The following is a 17,823-nucleotide window of genomic DNA, read 5'->3' on the forward strand; positions in this document are numbered from 1 at the left end:
TCTTCCACTACTACCACTATAGTTAGCTGCACAATTATTTTCATGTGTACCTCTATTTTATGTGGACAGCCAAAATATTTAGATATTACTGCTACATCTAAAACTTTCCTGTATACATACTGGTGGCAGATACTACACCATGAAGAGATAGTGTCCCTGTTTATGCCAGTTACCGTTGAATGCTGCAGTCAAGTCTCTATTACCACCGTTTTCTATTACTGCCTCTTCCACAGCATTTTTCGTAGACTATATACGGACATATTCTTCTTTAGGTCCTATAAATCTTTTATAGTTTGTAATCTTGATTGTGGTATTTCGAAGATTCATCATGCCACAGAAAACTGCATCAGCAGTTACATCCTTACGAACTTCAGGCAAGGCATAAACAAATATAATGTTGTGTTCATAGATGTTGCTACCATTTTTTCCATTTGGAATTACTGCTACACTGTCCCGAAAGGTGGTTATGTATGAACACTTACCACACTTCAGTTCCATTTCATACCTCTGGAGTGAACCTACCTAGCAACAAAAAACCAACCTCATGTAATGTCCCCCATTGTCCCAAGCAACGTTTGTCCCACAAACTTTTCAGCTTCTATCATACTTTTGGAATTATTTTTGGTGGAAATAGTTAGTGACTCATCCTGTATATCATACGAAAATTTGTTTATTATATTGTATGGCAGAAAATTCATTATTATATAATTTGGGCACATTTTGCTTTACATAGCTTCTTCTTACAAAAAATCTTTCATTTTTTACGGTTTACATTCTTATGTATTAAACATTATCAGGACATACCATTTTATTTTATCTTTTTGAGGGCAAATGATATTTTTCTTATTTATCAGTTTTTTTTCTGTATCTACAGCGATCATAACAAAAATGAAAAGGAAATGAAAACTTCAGTACAATGAAATACATAGGTGTTCTAATTTTACTGTGATAGAAATGGTCATGTCACCACGACACACGTACTCATTTTTATCAAATTCGAAGCATATCACAATCTGGCTGGAATGAGAACTGAATACAAATTTTCAACAGTAGTTACAAATTTTTTTTATGTTTTTGTCTAGGTTTCTTGAAACACCTTTGTCGTTTGTTGGTGGGTTGGTGATTCACAGGTGTACTGAATCCTTTAGACTCATAGTCATATCCAAGAGCAAGAAGACCGTTTTTTGCTCTCTTTTGAAGGCACCTTCTATCAAGTAGCCTTCTGTTGATGTAAGGATGCACAGCCTGTTATCCTAACTGCAGCAGGAACTCCTGCCTCTTCTGATTTGGTTCAAACATATAATCATTGCAGCGATTCCAACGATGTCGATCATATTATAGAAGAGTGCAGGAGGTGTTGCATTCCACGTTATAGGTGCCCACTAGTTGTTCCATGGTATCAACGTCCCCCTTATGTTTGTTGTAATGCTCTATTACACTCTAGCTTCTTTTCATGACCAACTAGAGTTCATGATGAGTGAAGAGAGGAGACAAGTATAACTGCTGGTGATGTCTTTGGTATATGTGATACTAGTGATATGGAATCAGAGAGTACAAACACAGAGGAATTTACTTCTCTCTAACGATATGGCTATATCTCCTTAGGAATTTCAATCTTGTTTTCCCTTAGAGTTCCAACATAGGTGGTTTTTCCCTGGCAGCAATTCTCTCATTGAAGGTATGCTATAATACTGCAGCTGTTATTGAACCATTTTGCAGATAGATGTGTTATGGCTCTGGAACCCTGAATTACTTCTCTCTGTTTGCTGGGTTGTTTTCCCAAGTAAATCTGTCCATTCAGTGGAAATGCATTTCTAGAATAACAAGCCCACCATATTTTTATACCATATCTAACAGGCTTGCTTTTCATGTATTGTCGAAATGGGCATTTCCCTCTAATCGCAACAAGCTGGTCACCAACAGTTATGTCAAAGCCTGGACTGTATATGGAAGAAATCTGTGAAATGAACTTTTCCCAGATGTCTCTAAATGCAGATAATTTATTTTGAATACTACGAGCTTCCTTTGTTTCCTTATTGTCAAATCTAAGAAAACTTATGATAGCTTGAAACCTTTTCAGGTGCACTGTTGCTCTGAAAATAGGCGCGCCATATTCTTTTTCCACTGTTCACGCGAGTCCTCCCTCCCTGATCTGTAGGCTCCAGAAGAGATATGCAAACCAATGTATGCCTCTATTTCTTCCACTTCTAGTTCCTTCCACACCTTAGGTGTACTACCAGGATAATCTTCATTCCACATCTTGTACACTCGCCTAGCCTCTCTGTTGGTTTCCCTCACCATGACGGACATTATTTCTGGGTTATTAGGAACTTTAGGACTTCTTTTATTGAACTAGGGGTACCACTATAGGACCAGGTTTATGACGAATTATATTATGAGATGGAGTTTGGCACTTAGTTGGAGGCTCTTTGTACCAAGTAATTCAATTTTTTCCAATGAAATATCCTTTCATAGTGCTGTCTTTAGGTACAGTTACATCATCCTCACTGTGAATGACGTTATCTTCATTATCTTCCTCTTCCATTACATCACTGCCTTCCTCCTATTCACGACCTGAAGGCAAGTGTTCATCATCATTCAAGTCAGAAATACGTTCGTTATCGACATCAGCATCATCCCACATTTGAAGAAGAATCTAATCAACTTCTTCAGCCCAAACAATTTTGCTAAACAAAAAATTAATCCTATATTTAAATTCTAACATAAGTATAAGAAAATAGTTTTTCCTTCAGTTCCCACAGTTTTTTTATTTGACTTATTTACGTTATAATGAACAGTTATTTCTTCCTTTTTGTGAATAATATCATACATGTACGCAAAACTGTAAGATTTGAAAAAAATACTGTGCTTACCTAATAAAGCCAGCCATCATCCAATTCCCTCACATGACCAATGCCGTCTGAAGCTTAACAACTGAGTAACTTTCATTGTTAATAAGTCCTGCCAACTTCAGCCATTTTCTGGCAACACTGAGTCGGTTAAAGCAGCTGGGATCTTTGAAGATCCCAAGTGCCCATTTTCATTAATTCCTAAACTAAGTAATCATAAACTAAATATTTAATTAATGGTATTTCTGCAAAGTAGTAATTTAGATCATAACTATGAGAGAGATGTTAGGGACCACGAGTGCTGCAGATCCATCAAATAATGAAGTGTACGTCGTGTAAGTGGTATGGGGTCTCAAAAGATCCCACGTCCCCAGCGGAGGGTTAAATTACTAACAGTGAAACGAGCAGCAACAACATTCATATTCTTCCTTGTCACAAGTATTTCGCTGTTTATTTACTTATATGTGGCAATTTCCTAGTGTGTGGTTAACCAGGTACCTAAGAGGACAGCTTAAATTGTTGTGAGTAAATCCAGGAGCAGTAATTTTCATATGTTTCTTTGTCACAAAGTAGATAGCTGATCATGCGGCTGACGATATTGCACATGACGTCAAAATGACGTAACGTTTGCTTCTATTGTTGTCAAACGAGCACTCCCCGCAGTTCGAATTTACAGAGTAACAGTGGGGCCCATAGAATAAAAGGATATGGATGCCAAAACCATCACCACATACCCACCATGTTTCACCCTTGGGGCATAAACTCTCACAGTAGTTGAAAAAACACTTGAGATGAGTCAACAAGAGTTATTCAACAAAACGACGTTCTTCAGTTGTTCCACAGTCCATGTTTTGTGGCTACGACACCACGTTTTCCTGATCCAGCCGTTTACGTCCCTGATGCGTGGTTCAAAAAAATGGTTCAAATGGCTCTGAGCACTATGGGACTTAACTTCTGAGGTCATCAGTCCCCTAGAACTTAGAACTACTTAAACCTAACTAACCTAAGGACATCACACACATCCATGCCCGAGGCAGGATTCGAACCTGCAACCGTAGCGGTAGCTCGGTTACAGACTGTAGCGCCTAGAACCGCTCAGCCACTTCGGTCGGCATTGGGAGTAGTTTTGGAATTCCAGCTCGGCCTGCTATTCCCTGCTTCCGGATGTCCCTTCGTGTTGTCTTGATGCTCACAGTGTTCGAGAGTGTGACATTCAGCTCTGTAGTGACTTCTGAACTTGTCGTCGTCTTATTGTTGTTCACCATCGTATTCGGTCACAGTCAGTCATGATCATTCAAAACACATTTTCGACCGCGTTGTGACTTAGCGGAAGAACATTTTTCTGTTTCCCTGTAAGCTGTATAAATCTTCGATACGATGCCTCTTGAAACATCAAACACTTCACCTACAGTAACTTGATGGTGGAATTACACATCATACGAGTATCAACAAATTGCCCACATTCTAATTCACCTAGCTCCAATATAATGCAAAACTAAACGGAACACTGTTCCGCCTATGAGGGGCAGTTGCATCGTATTGGGAACATTGCATAGATGCTGCTTGTGGTCAGATACAACAACGCAGCCTGCAGGCTCTCCTAGCATGTACATTTTATGTTCAAGTATGAATTTCTCGCTACGTTTCCATATTTTCGTCCAACGCCACAAGGTTAACTTACAACAGCAGAATATGACAGCGTCGCTCCACTAGTGTCAAGGAGAAAGCTATCTTCTCATAAAAACTTTAACTGTTACGGGCTTTTCCTTGTCGTTTGCCATTGACTGCCTACGTGAATGTTGTTATTGGGTATATATTGTAGAATTTTTTCGTGTGTCCTTACACTCCGTTTCCTGATATGTGAATCGCAGTTAAACATTGTGAGCTGAGAGACGATGCACTGTCGAAATTGTAGACTGTATGCAGGAAATAACGCCAGGGTGTGATGTGGCAGATGTGGAGGTAAAAAATAGAATTATTTGAAATTAGATTAACGAATATTGTATAATTTTAAAATTCCCCGAGAGCGGTGTCTCTGCAAATGATTAGATTAGATCGTATTAGATTCAGTTTTCGTTCCATCGACCCAAAAAATGAAATGATAACCATGGTATGGAACGTCTCAGTAAGCATAACATAAAACAATAAAATATTGGAATATAATACTTACTACAATGATCATTTGTCAGGAGATTGTCAAAACACGCGAATACGCAACAGTAAACAGGAGCTGCTAATATTTACAGATTTAAGAATTAATACACTGTCAGAATGAAACATTGTTATGCACTTTTAATAATTTTATCATACACAAAATCTATTCTTGACTGTTGTGATGAAGTGCTGTCAAAACTGAAATCTAACCACATTTTTGCTTGAGCTGGTCTAACAGTCCCTGTTAAGATATTCATCTACAGACTGGAAGGAGTTGCATATCGAAAAGTCTGAAACTCTGTTTAAACCGTGCTTCATCTGAAACCAAGTTTTTAATGGTTGCTGGAAATTTATTGAAAATTGTTGTTCCTGTGTATTGGACCCCTTTTTGGACCAAGGTAAGTGATTTTAGATCTTTATGTAGATTGTTCTTATTTCTAGTATTTATACAATATATTTACGTGCATTTATTTGCTATAGCAGACAGTATTTTCGTCTTCATGTATTATATCTTTTATAAATATGTTTGTCACCTCTAATTGATTGCTGTATGAAATTTGTTCGTGGTTCCAACGTTTGGGTTTCGGTTTCGTTTGCATTTAACTCTTGTTATGGATCTGGTTACATATGTGATTCGATATCTATCGATTTGAGAATCGAATATTTACATCACCCGCCACAGTTTGTGTGATGGTCGTTGTTTGTTGCAGCCAATCGGAGCGCTTGCTGCAGATCGTACACAGTTTGAAAATACGTGCTGAACTGATAGTTGTTTCCGTTGACGGTTGGCCACCTATTGATTGTTTTTGGTTTGTGTACATCATGAATTCCAAGAAGAAAGAAAAAAACCAGAACATTAAAGTTTTTGTTAGAGTTAGGTATGTACTGATTTCGGCGGATAGCTTGATTTGCCGGGTAAATGTCATGTCTACCAATGTGGACCATGGGGGTTTAAAGTTTAGTTTTCTTCCCCTTTGCTATGCTAATCGCTGTTTGCAAGCCAATTTATGCAATTTGCAGTGCGCCGAGTAAATTGGTTGCCAACATTTTGTGCAACTAAAGACTTCGAATTGCAAATCTGAATTTAAACTTTTTGTTTCTCTCTTCCAAAATGTTTGAATTGTTTGTAATGAAATAGTAATGCTGTGGTGCTTTAACAAGCAATGTTTTGTTTAACTGAAACTGGTACAGGGACATGATGCATCATTAGTTATTGTGTAACAGAACTGCCTTTTTATATTTGTTTCGAACTAATTTTATTTATTGTTGTACATCTTTGTGTAATATTGGTAAGTGAAAGTCTATGGAGCTAAGATGTTAGCGGGTGAAATGTTATGTTAGGCCTTGGCATGATGAACCGGTGGTGAGACTTTTGGTTCTCTCTCTTTGTTCATGTTGCAGTTACGCTGTCTGTTTACGTCTTTACTAATGAACACAACTATTATTGCAATTGTATGACGCTGGAAATGTCGGCCTGTACTGAGTTAGTTGAATCCTTTGATGCATCCCCCCCCCCCCCTCTCTCTCTCTCTCTCTCTCTCTCTCTCTCTCTCTCTCTCGTGGGACTGAATATAAAAATTTGATTTCTGTACATCTTATACACCTGTATGGTAGCAAAGCACTGTAAAAATTTGAACACTGATATTGTGACTGTGAACAAGTGCGTGAATTTTTGGAAGTGAGGAAATGATTAAACTAAAATTGATCTTACGAGTGTTGCCAAATTCACATCATATGGGCTAGATGTAATTAACTTTTAGTGAAGTTAAGGCACGGAATTATGTGAATAAACTCGAAAATTTACTTAACCAAACATTTGTATAATCTTGACATTTAAAATAATCGTTTTCTATTAGGCCTAACATCCTTCTCAGATGTGCTTTCTAATCCTAATGGTAATTGTTAAGAACACTTATTTCTTCAGATAGCTTTTGTGACCCAGAATAAGACCTCCCAGGTGCTGTGGTAAGTGCAACACTGAAAACATTCTTAATAAGTTTTATTGGTATCCGAACTTTGCTAGTAGATTTCTTGAATGACATTCTTGAGCCAGCAGGGTGGTAAAAATGCACAAAAATATCATTGTTTTCCATGTCTATTACTTCAAGCTGTGCAAGTCACCATTGTCCATCGTACACACATGCCACTATAATCATTCAGTGTTGAAGACAGAGATGTGATTTGACTGGCACAATGAGCCTTATAAATTGTAGTTTCTGTTGTTACATAACATGAAGTAAGTTTTCTTCAATGCCATGCACACAATGTGGAATTGCCTTGTCCCTTCTATTGCTATACAGTTTTCAAATCTTGTTTGGAGTGTTTTTATGTGAATTACCTCTTCTTTCTTGATGACGAAATAGGTGATGCCTTTAATATTATCTTAGCAAAAGACATACATGTCCCCTAATGTAATAATTAGGTCTTTGTAGACTGGCTTTACTCACCTCATGTTTTATTGTGCCCCTACTACATTGCAAGCATTTTTTCCGTGACAAGAGACAAAAAAGCGCCATTTGGCCTCCAATCCAAGATCTACTTTGTGGTTGCAAAGATTTTTTTTTGTGTTATCTACAACTTCCACCTGAAAAGTATATGAGCTTGTCAACTTCGAGCAACTTTTCTTTTACGTAATTTGTTACATACTTTTGAAACACATGACCAACTGCAGTGTTTTGCTCCACATAGTCTCTTAGAATGCAAATTGAAGAACTGCAAGCTATGTGTCTCATTTTTGAAGTACAGAACAAATAGATGCACTGTTGCCTGGTCATTGACCCAACGGTACCCTTGTATTTCATCCTGTGCCCCTTCTAACTCCTCTTGAAGCTGTGGCTGTCACGATATGGACAACGAAGGAAATAACTGTCTGCAATGTATATCTCCCTCCAGATGGTGCGGTACCCCTGAACGTATTGGCTGCACTGATTGATCAACTCCCCAAACCTTTCCTACTTTTGGGAGATTATAACACCCATAAACCCTGGTGGGGTAGCACCACGCTTACTGGCCGTGGCAGAGATGTCGAAAATTTACTGTCCCAACTCGACCTCTGCCTCTTAAATTCTGGGGCTGCCACACATTTCAGTGTGGCTCATGGTAGTTATTCGGCCATTGATTTATCAGTTCGCATCTCAGGACTTCTCCCATCTATCCACTGGAGAGCACATGACGACCTGTGTGGTAGTGACCACTTCCCCATCTTCCTGCCACTCACCCAGCCTCGTGCCCATGGACTGCCTACCTATATGGGCTTTAAACAAGGCAAACTGGGTAGCCTTCACCTCTGCTGTAACAGTTGAATCTCACCCACGTGGTGCCATCGACATTGTGATAGAGCAGGTCACTATAACGATAATTTCTGCGGCGGAAAATGTGATCCCTCGTTCTGTGTGGTGTCCCTGGCGGAAGACAGTCTCTTGGTGGTCACTGGAAGTTGTTGAGGCAATTAAGAGTGTTGGCGAGCTCTACAGCGACATAAGCGGCACTCTTCCCTAGAACACCTAATAGCCTTTAAGTGGCTCTGTGCCCGTGTTCGTCTGCTTCTAAATCGACGGAAACAGGAGCGTTGGGAGAGGTGCATGTCGATCATTGGGTGCCATATGTCACCTTCCCAAGTCTGGATGAAGATTGGACGTCTTTTTGGGTACCAGACCCCAACAGGTGTCCGTGGCGTTAACATGAATGGCGTGCTCTCTACCGATGCAAACGAGATTGCAGAGCACTTTGCTGAGCACTATGCTTGAGCCTGTGTCGGAGAACTGTCCCCCAGCCTTTCGCACCCTCAAACGGTGGATGGAAAGGAAAGTCCTCTTGTTTGCTACATGCCACAGTGAACCCTATAACACCCCATTTACAGAGGGGGAGCTCCTCAGCACCCTTGCACATTGCCCCGACACAGCTCCTGGGCCGGATTAGATCCACAGTCAGATGATTCTTGTCTGACTGCAAGCAAAATCTTCTCGTCATCTTTAACCGGATGTGGTGTGATGGGGTCTTTCCACCGCTATGGCGGGAGAGCACCATCGTTCTGGTGCTAAAACCTAGTAAAAATCTGCTGTATGTGGATAGCTATCAACCCATCAGCCTTACCAACGTTCTCTGTAAGCTGCTGGAACGTATCGTGTGTTGGCAGTTGGGTTGGGTCCTGGAGTTATGTGGTCTACTGGCTCCATGTCCGGGCGGCTTCCGCCAGGATCGCTCTACCACTGACAATCTTGTGTCCCTAGAGTCTACCATCCGAACAGCCTTTTCCAGATGCCAATGTCTGCTTGCCGTCTTTTTTTACTTATGTAAAGCGTACGACATGACCTGGCGACATATCCTTACCATATTGAATGAGTGGAGCCTCCGGGGCACGCTCCCGACTTTTATTCAAAACTTGCTGTTGCTCCATACTTCGCATGTCCAAGTTGGTGTGTCCCATAGCCCCCCACCCCACTTTATTCAGGAGAATGGCATTCTGCAGGGCTCTGTATTGAGTGTATCTCTATTTTTAGTGTCCACTAACGGCCTAGCAGCAGCTGTAGGACCGTCAGTCTCCTCTTCTCTGTATGCAGGTGACTTCTGCATTTCGTATTGCTCCTCCAGTACTGGTGTTGCTGAGCAGTGCCTACAAGGAGCAATTCACAAGGCGCAGTCACGGGCTCCAGGCCACGGCTTCCAGTTTTCAGCTGCGAAGTCGTGTCTCATGCACTTCTGTCTGCATCGTACCGTTCATCCGGAACCTGAACTTTATCTTAATGATGATCCACTCAGTGTAGTGGAGATGTATTGATTTTTAGGACTGGTTTTCGACGCCCGATAGACTTGGCTACCTCACCTTTGTCAGCTTATAAGCACCTAAATGCTCTCCACTGCCTGAGCAACATTAACTGGGGTTCAGATCGCTCTACACTGCTGCAGCTCTACAGATCCCTTGTTCAATCCTGCCTTGACTGAGAGTCTGGTTTATGGTTCGGCAGCACCCTCAATGTTGCATTTACTCGACCCAGTGCACCACTGTGGCATACACCTAGCGACGGGAGCTTTTAAAAACAGTCCGGTGACCAGTGTCCTGGTGGAGGGAGGAGTCCCCCCTGACGTGCTCAACTGGTTGCCAGTTATGTTGCACACTTTCGTAGTTCTTCTGAGAATCCAAAATACTGTCTCCTTTTCCCTCCTGTGGCAGTTCATCTCTTGCATCAGCGGCCCAGTTCAGGGCTCACGATTGCAATTCACGTGTGATCCCTTCTCTCCGAATTGGAGTCCTTCCTTTTACCACCTCTACTTGAGGTCCATCCATGTTCACCCCATGGAGTAATCCCCGGCCGAGGCTTCGTCTGAACCTTTTGCATTGCCCTAAGGACTCTGTTAACCCCGCCACTCTCCGCTGTCACTTCCTCTCGATTCTTGACGTGTTCTGAGGCTCTGAAGTTGTTTACACCGACGGCTCGTTGGCTGATGGTAATGTTGGCTTTGCCTATGTCCACAGAGGCCACACTGAACAGCATTCCTTGCCCGTTGGCTGCAGTATGTTCACTGCAGAGATGGCCATATCTCGTGCACTTCAGTACATCCGTTCCTGTTCTGGTGAGTCATTTCTTCTCTGTTCTGACTCCCTGAGCGGCTCACAAGCTATCGACCAGTGCTACCCTCGCCATCCTTTGGTAGCGAACATCCAGGAGTCCATCTCTGCCCTGGAATGATCCAGTCATTCAGTGGTGTTTGTGTGGACCCCAGGCAATGAACTTGCTGACAGGCTGGCCAAACAGGATACACGGAAACCTCTCCTGGAAATGGGCATCTCTGTCTTACACCGCAAGGTTTTTAGGCTTTGGGAGACGGAGTGGCATAACAGTATGCACAACAAACTGCATGTCATTTAGGAGACTGCAAATGTGTGGAAGTCTTCCCTGCGGGCTTCTCGCAGGGAATCTGTTATTCTTTGTCACATTGGCAATACATGGCTCACACATTGTTACCTCCTTCATCATGAGGACATGTCTCAGTGTTGCTATGGCTCCCAAATGACCTCTTGCTGGACTGCTCCCTTTTATCTGCTCTGTGGTGGACATTTAACTTTCCCAGCACCATACCTTCAGTGTTGGGTGACAATGCCTCAACAGAAGCTTCAGTTTTACGTTTTATTCGTGAGGGTGGGTTTTATCATTTGATGTAAGTTTTAGTGCATGTCGTTTGTCCCTCTTTGTTGCCCACCCTCGAGCATTTAGGGTGTAAGTTTTAATGTGTTGCAGAGTGGCTGGCTTCTCCTTTCTGTCGTTCTTCTGGTTGTTCCTTGCTCCACTTATTGTGCCGTACATTTTCATTTTCTTCTTTCCCTAGGGTAATTGTTCTACTGGGAACAAGGGACAGATGAGCTCGCAGTTTGGTGCAGCCCCCCCCCCCCCCCCTTCTAAACCAGAAAACCAACCATCCTGAACCGTAAATGTTAAGTTTTCTGTAAAATCGGCTAGGGCTATGCATTCAGTGCCATAAAGTTGCTCTGTTTTGCTCTTCAAAAACTTGCTTTGTGTTTTAGAAAGTTAATGTTAAAGATTCGGAGTAATCTTCCTGAGATTTAACCACTGTTGTTTTGGACCTGTTGTTGTGACCCACCATTTGAAGGTAACATTGTTGGGCATTTCTTCCTCAGATCCGCTAAACAATTCAGGAGCGACTTCTTTACCAGGGCATTTATCAGAGAAACTCATCATTCAATCATAAATTGTTAGTAACAAAGAACATAAAATTTAGTAGGCCCTAACTCTTTGTGGTTGTTAACATCGAGTTTTGCATCTGCAGTCATCAGTTTGACATTTTGATGATACAAACAAACACATACAGCGTGTGATCTTGAGAAGTCGGCCAAAATACACCACTTCGGGCAAAAGTCACAAAATTTTGACCTTCACTTTTGCTTTCAGGATTAGCATTTTTGGAAGCTACTTGAAGTTCATCTCAGTTTTATAGCACTAGTCTTTCTGCTTTGTTAGTTTAACTCCATTTGTAACAACTCTTTTTTTTCTATTTTTGCTACCAGCACACATTCTATTGTTTCCATTGTCATAAAAAAACTGTTGGATCTTTTCAATTACTTTGTCACTAATACCTTCTTGTTTATTCTTTCCTAAAACTGGTGGAATGCTGTGCTCTTTCACTAATTTTCAGGTTAGTCTAAACAAATAATCAGAAATGGTGAACTTGTGAGCTATTTTTACTCTAGACCATGAGTCAGGGAGCAAACTTAAAATTTTAACTTTCTCCTCTTTAGGTGTCTCTGAACACTTATTTGATTCCTCAATTAAGCTCAAGTATTCAGTGATGAATGATTCTGGGGGTAGATTTCTTATTTCTTAGAAATACTGTTGGATCTGCATTATTAAAGCATGATCCTGTGTTTTCTGATTTTGTCTGAAACTCTTATCTTGCTTTCTCTTATTCTGCTACCATAGTGATTTTTTTTATTTTTAAAGAAGGGGGTACCTCTAAATTAGAACAAGCAAAATCCAGTATGCTTGTAGCTTCCTCATTAGGAATATAAATGGTTTCATGACACACATTTTCAAATAACAATTTGGGCACAGGGAATATTTCCAGGAATTACATAAGTTTCATTCTGGAAGCTGTTTTACTAGTGCTAAAGGGCAAATGTTCAAATTTTGTTTCCCTCAATCCCAAGTTTCATATCCTTCAAATCTTTTTAACAACTGGCTTTTTTTATGAACGTTCAGTGGATCAGAGCATTTTTTCTAAAAATGTGATTGTACCTCAGTATATATTTTTTCTCGTGGTACAAACTGATGACATAGAATGACTTACTCATAATGTAAACAAAGTTTGTGTATCTTCTTCAGACTCATTAACATTTTTTAAGTTTTTGGAACTGAACCAGTAACTTTTTTGTGACACTTCACTTACTATCTGTCCCATAGACATTTATTATTGAATTTTGAAATTATTTTAATTAAAAATTGCACTCATGGCAGAAGTGCACAAAATATTCTACACTCTCAATGAAATAGTTACATCCACTCTGACAGAGGTTTCTGAATAGACTGACAACAATGCCACACCCAGCAAATGTAATGGGGTACACAGTTGATGTACATATTTGTCACTGACTTCTGGGCTCCTGTGAAGACTTGTTATTCTACATTCTACCCATTGGGCTCTTGTACACACTTGTCTTGAGGTCTAATCTCGTACACAGAACTGTAGCCTTCTCAACAATAGAGAAATTTCGTGCGTATACTATTTTAGTTTTTTTCATTTTGAACTTGCGAGAATAATGCAATTTTTTTAAATTATTATTTTTTTAACAGAACTAAAGCAAAAACTCCTGTTTAATATTTTGTTATTTAGATTATTAATACCAACTAAATATAGGGTGATGGTGTTAACTAAATATTGTACAACTACACATTATTATAATGAAACAATAAACCATTTAAATAGGCAACAACTGTAAGATAAGTTGTAGTGTAATGTGAATTATTTCCTCAGTTTCAAAAGTTCATATCTTTGTTCAGTCAAATATCAATGTTGAAATTTTTGCAATACTTTATCATATAGATGTAAAAAATGTACTAAAATCAAATTTTTATGGTCAATCCCACCAGAGATAACTAGCTCCAAACTTAACAATAAATAAAGATTTTCAAATTTCAAAAATTAGGGAAACATTTGTCAGTGTTCTTTCTCTATGTAAGGCCAGTAGTTTGTCATCTAACTAGAGAAAAAAAATACTATGGTAAATAATTCCTTGGTTGTTAGTTTTGGGTCTAAAAGGTGAATTTTCTAAATTTCCAATACCCAACTTTGGAGGTAATTTTTGAACTAAGCATATTTTGGGTAATAAACAATGTTGTAGAGGAGACTTTCCTCAAAACAATTTGCTGTGCTGTAACTTAACCCAGTGCAGATATATTCAAACTAACAGTAGTGTCTCCAAATTCGAAAAAAATCATGAGCTTACAAATAAAGTTGGTCACCATATAGTGATGGGGCAACATAATTTTTCTTAAAAACTGTTTCGAATTTCTCAGTTTCATGGTAATCACATATACAAATAAACAAATATTTAAAATGGTCACGCAACTCTCATTATATCACTTTCTTGCACCTATCAGTGTGCATTTCAACTCTGGTTTCTGAGCTGTTTCTTCCGACATGCGCTTGGTCAACTGTTTGCTAAAGTACGCGTATCGCGACGGAAGAACATGTGCTGCATCCTGCTGTAAAAGATCAGGGTTTCTTTAATCATATTTATCCTAACTCTTGAGAAAATTTTTCGTGTATACAGTAATTAGGTTCAAAGTTGTAGTATTTCAGCAAACTGAACTTCATTGTTGGTGATAAACTATTACTGATTAAACTGTGCTTTGGTTGTTTTACTGCTGTCATCACACTATGGGAAAGCTAATTAAATAGGACCTACATTTGCTGTGCATAGAATAATTATTGCATATTGCTTTGTCAGTACTGGATGCAATAGGAAGCAAAACTAATTTTGTTCTGTCAGATACAGCCACAAGAAAATGGAAATAAAAAACATACATACATTCCCACTTGATAAACAAGAACAAAAACAAAACCTTACTAAAGACTCCACTTCAGACACTACAGTTTCTTTTCATTTTAATCTCTCATACCACATTGTTTATGGGCCAATTGCCCCCCCCCCCCTCCCATAACTGGAAAAGTTTCAAATACGGTTAGGAATACTCCTTACCAAATTGTTCAGATAAGCCTGTGGGATATTTCTCAATTCCTCCACAGCAGCCTCTATGTGGTCTCTAGTGGGACAGAAAGATTGCCAACTGCTCATTTTGGCAATGGGAGTATGCTCTGTTGTCAATCAGTGTGAACCTGACTCCAATATGTTCACCAGATGGAGCCACAATGTGTACAGTGATGTCATGATGCTTCACACCAGTCATCTTCCCATGTATTGGCACAAGAGGTGCCCCCAGGCTATACATAATTTCACCCCAAAACATGACAGAATTGCCTTGATAAGGGTGGCGGTCTATGATACAGTTGGAGTATAAATGTTGTCCTCGTTGCCTCCACACATGAATATCAATGTTGTCAGGATGGAGACGGTGGGTATCATCAGAAAAGGGCATGATGTCCCACAGCTGCCTAGTCCATAAAATGTGGTTTTGTGCCTGTGCGACACAAACCCCTCTCCAAAATAATCCCTGCTCATGGAGCCTATTTTGTATCGTTTATGTTGACACTTGCCCTCCTGTAGTTGTTTAGAACTGTGGCCATAGATATGTCACATTGTGTTAGGAGTTCTACTCGCTGTTATATACAGCTATCAGTCCTGCAAACCTGTTGTGCTACTGTGATGATCCTCAACTCGTCCTGTCACTAGAAACCTGTTCCAGATTCTAGAGACATTACTTTGACTCAGGCCAACATTCACTGCGACATCTGCCTGTCTCATTTGTAACCCCCATTGGAGTGAGTATGCAGAGCCTTTGATCGTACATAATCATCCTGACGCAATACATCTCGTGATGATACAAAGCACAAGTAGCGCAATGTTTACAGATGTCGCGATTGCCATGGACTGCACGTACTGCCCCATCACAGTAGAAACGTGGACAGTTTCTGCTAGAATTACATTACAGACAAATCATTGTGTGGAAATTGTAGCTTGTTTCTGGATCACAGTGTGCAGTTTTACAGTTTTGTCAACGTGCAACATTTATTTTGGCCACTGTAGATAAATATTTTTAAGAGCTAGTTCAGTGGTGCGATTCGGATGCAACTTTGAAGGCAAATAAGTGTTTAATTACTTTTATCATACATAATTTTTTCGTACCTCTACATATCCTCTGTGTGTAGTGAAAAGTACTTCGTGTTGCACTCTTGTGTTAGACCTGTCACCTCCAATTTATTTTGCAAATGATGTGTGGAAAGAACTAGTGTCAAAAAGCTGAACTCAAAATTTGAACCCAACAAATTTTTACTTGCCGTGGAAAGTCTCTTGTCTGATGCACCCAAACACTTTCAGCATCTGATCCTGGGGTGTGAGGATCTCCTTCAGGGTCATTCCATGTAAATGGAGATATTTTGGTAGTTACTGAGGTGTCCATTTCAGAATTTAGTCATATTTGGCACATGGCTTAATTGTAAAACTGTGAATCATTTTTTTTTTAATGAATTCAGGTTTTAAGGCTCAAGGGTGTGTACCTCATCATTAGTCTTGTATAAATTCCCTTCCTATTTTCAGAGATTTACTACTTAGTAACGAGTTGACCAACAGACCTCAACTTTTTATTCATCCAGTATGCAGTCCATATAATGTGTAAAAGTAGGGTACATCATTCAGATTGTGTATGAAAAATGTAGTAGAAGAAGAAGAAGAAGAAGAAGAAGAAACGGAAAAAAACACTTCCTCCATGCTGTACTTTAAATTCATCTTGATTTTAAAATAGCATAGCTTTGAACAGGTAAATTGTACAGAACTCAGATTGTGCACTGTAACCATGTAGCCTTGGTATTAAGTATAAATAATAATGAAAAGCATCTGGCATTGAAATTGATAGTTCTTACTTTTGCTTGTAGATGACTCCCTCAGAAAAATATCAAATTTGATAAACATCGTTATGGGAGGGGAAGAGGGGTTATGTAGACAATTTAATCTCCATTTGATTTTTTGCTGAAATGTTTACATGTTGTTGTGGTCTTCAGACCAAAGACTGGTTTGGTGCAGCTCTCCATGCTACACTATCCTGTGCAAGCCTCATCATCTCAGAGTAATTACTGCAACCTACATCCTCTTGAATCTGCTTAGTGTGTTCTTCTCCCGGTCTCACTTTACGACTTTTACCCTCCAAGCTTCCCACCAGTACTGAATTGGTGATCCCTTGATGCCTCAGAATTTGTCCAACATTATAGTCAAGTTTTGCCACAGATTCCTTTTCGTCTCAATTTCATTCAGTACCTCCTCATTTGGTACGCGATCTACCCATCTAATCTTCAGCATTCTTCTGTGGCACCACATTTCAAAAGCTTCTGTTCTCTTCTTGTCTGCACTGTTTATCGTCCATGTTTCACTTCCATACATGACTACACACCATACAAATACCTTCAGAAATCAGAAGAGACTTACTGACACTTAAATCTATACTTGATGTTTACAAGTTTCTCTTCAGAAATGTTTTTCTTGTCATCGTCAGTCTTCTACATTTTATATTGTCTCTACTTCAAGCAACATCAGTTATTTTGCTGCCCAAATAACAAAACTCATCTGCCATGTTAAGTATGTCATATCTTCTAATCTAATTCCCTCAGCATCACCTGATTTAATTCGACTACATTCCATTATCCTTGTTTCGCTTTTGTTGATGTTCATCTTATATACTCCTCTTTTTTCCATTCTTTCAACTGCTCTTCAAAGTCTTTTGCTGTCTCTGATAGAAGTACATCGTCGGCAAGCCTCAATGTTTTTATTTCTTCTCATTGAATAACATAGGGGATATGCTGCAACCTTGTCTCACTCCCTTCTCAAACAATGCTCCCTTTTTGTCCCATCTGGTTTCTGTACAAATTGTAAATAGCCTTTCGTTCCCTGTCTTTTACTGCCACCTTCAGAATTTGAAAGAGAGTATTCCAGTCAACATTGTCAAGAGTTTTCTCTCTTGTGTGCAGAGAAAAATATCATAACTCATTTTATTAATTGGTGGAGAATAAGATGAAAATGCCACTCTCACACAGTGCCTATATGCAGCACTTCAGGATATTGGTAAAAAAAAGTGAGTTCCTTGAAAAAAATTGTAACTAAAATATTTGTGTTTGACCTGTTGTTCAGAACTGTAAACCG

The 17,823-nt window shown here is 39.6% G+C and overlaps 1 protein-coding gene across 1 annotated transcript in view; it reads left to right on the forward strand.

The window, feature by feature from the left end:
- The first annotated feature begins 5,720 nt into the window (after positions 1-5,720).
- LOC124712866 (kinesin-like protein KIF11-A) overlaps positions 5,721-17,823 on the forward strand; it is a 226,950-nt gene continuing 214,847 nt past the window's right edge. Inside the window, exon 1 of the mRNA XM_047242904.1 lies at positions 5,721-5,881. Coding sequence (XP_047098860.1) covers positions 5,826-5,881 — 56 coding nt within the window. The 5' untranslated portion in view covers positions 5,721-5,825. The remainder of the gene's footprint in view (positions 5,882-17,823) is intronic.

This window comes from Schistocerca piceifrons, chromosome 1 (genome assembly GCF_021461385.2).
Source record: "Schistocerca piceifrons isolate TAMUIC-IGC-003096 chromosome 1, iqSchPice1.1, whole genome shotgun sequence".
In the NCBI taxonomy this organism is placed as follows: domain Eukaryota; kingdom Metazoa; phylum Arthropoda; class Insecta; order Orthoptera; family Acrididae; genus Schistocerca; species Schistocerca piceifrons.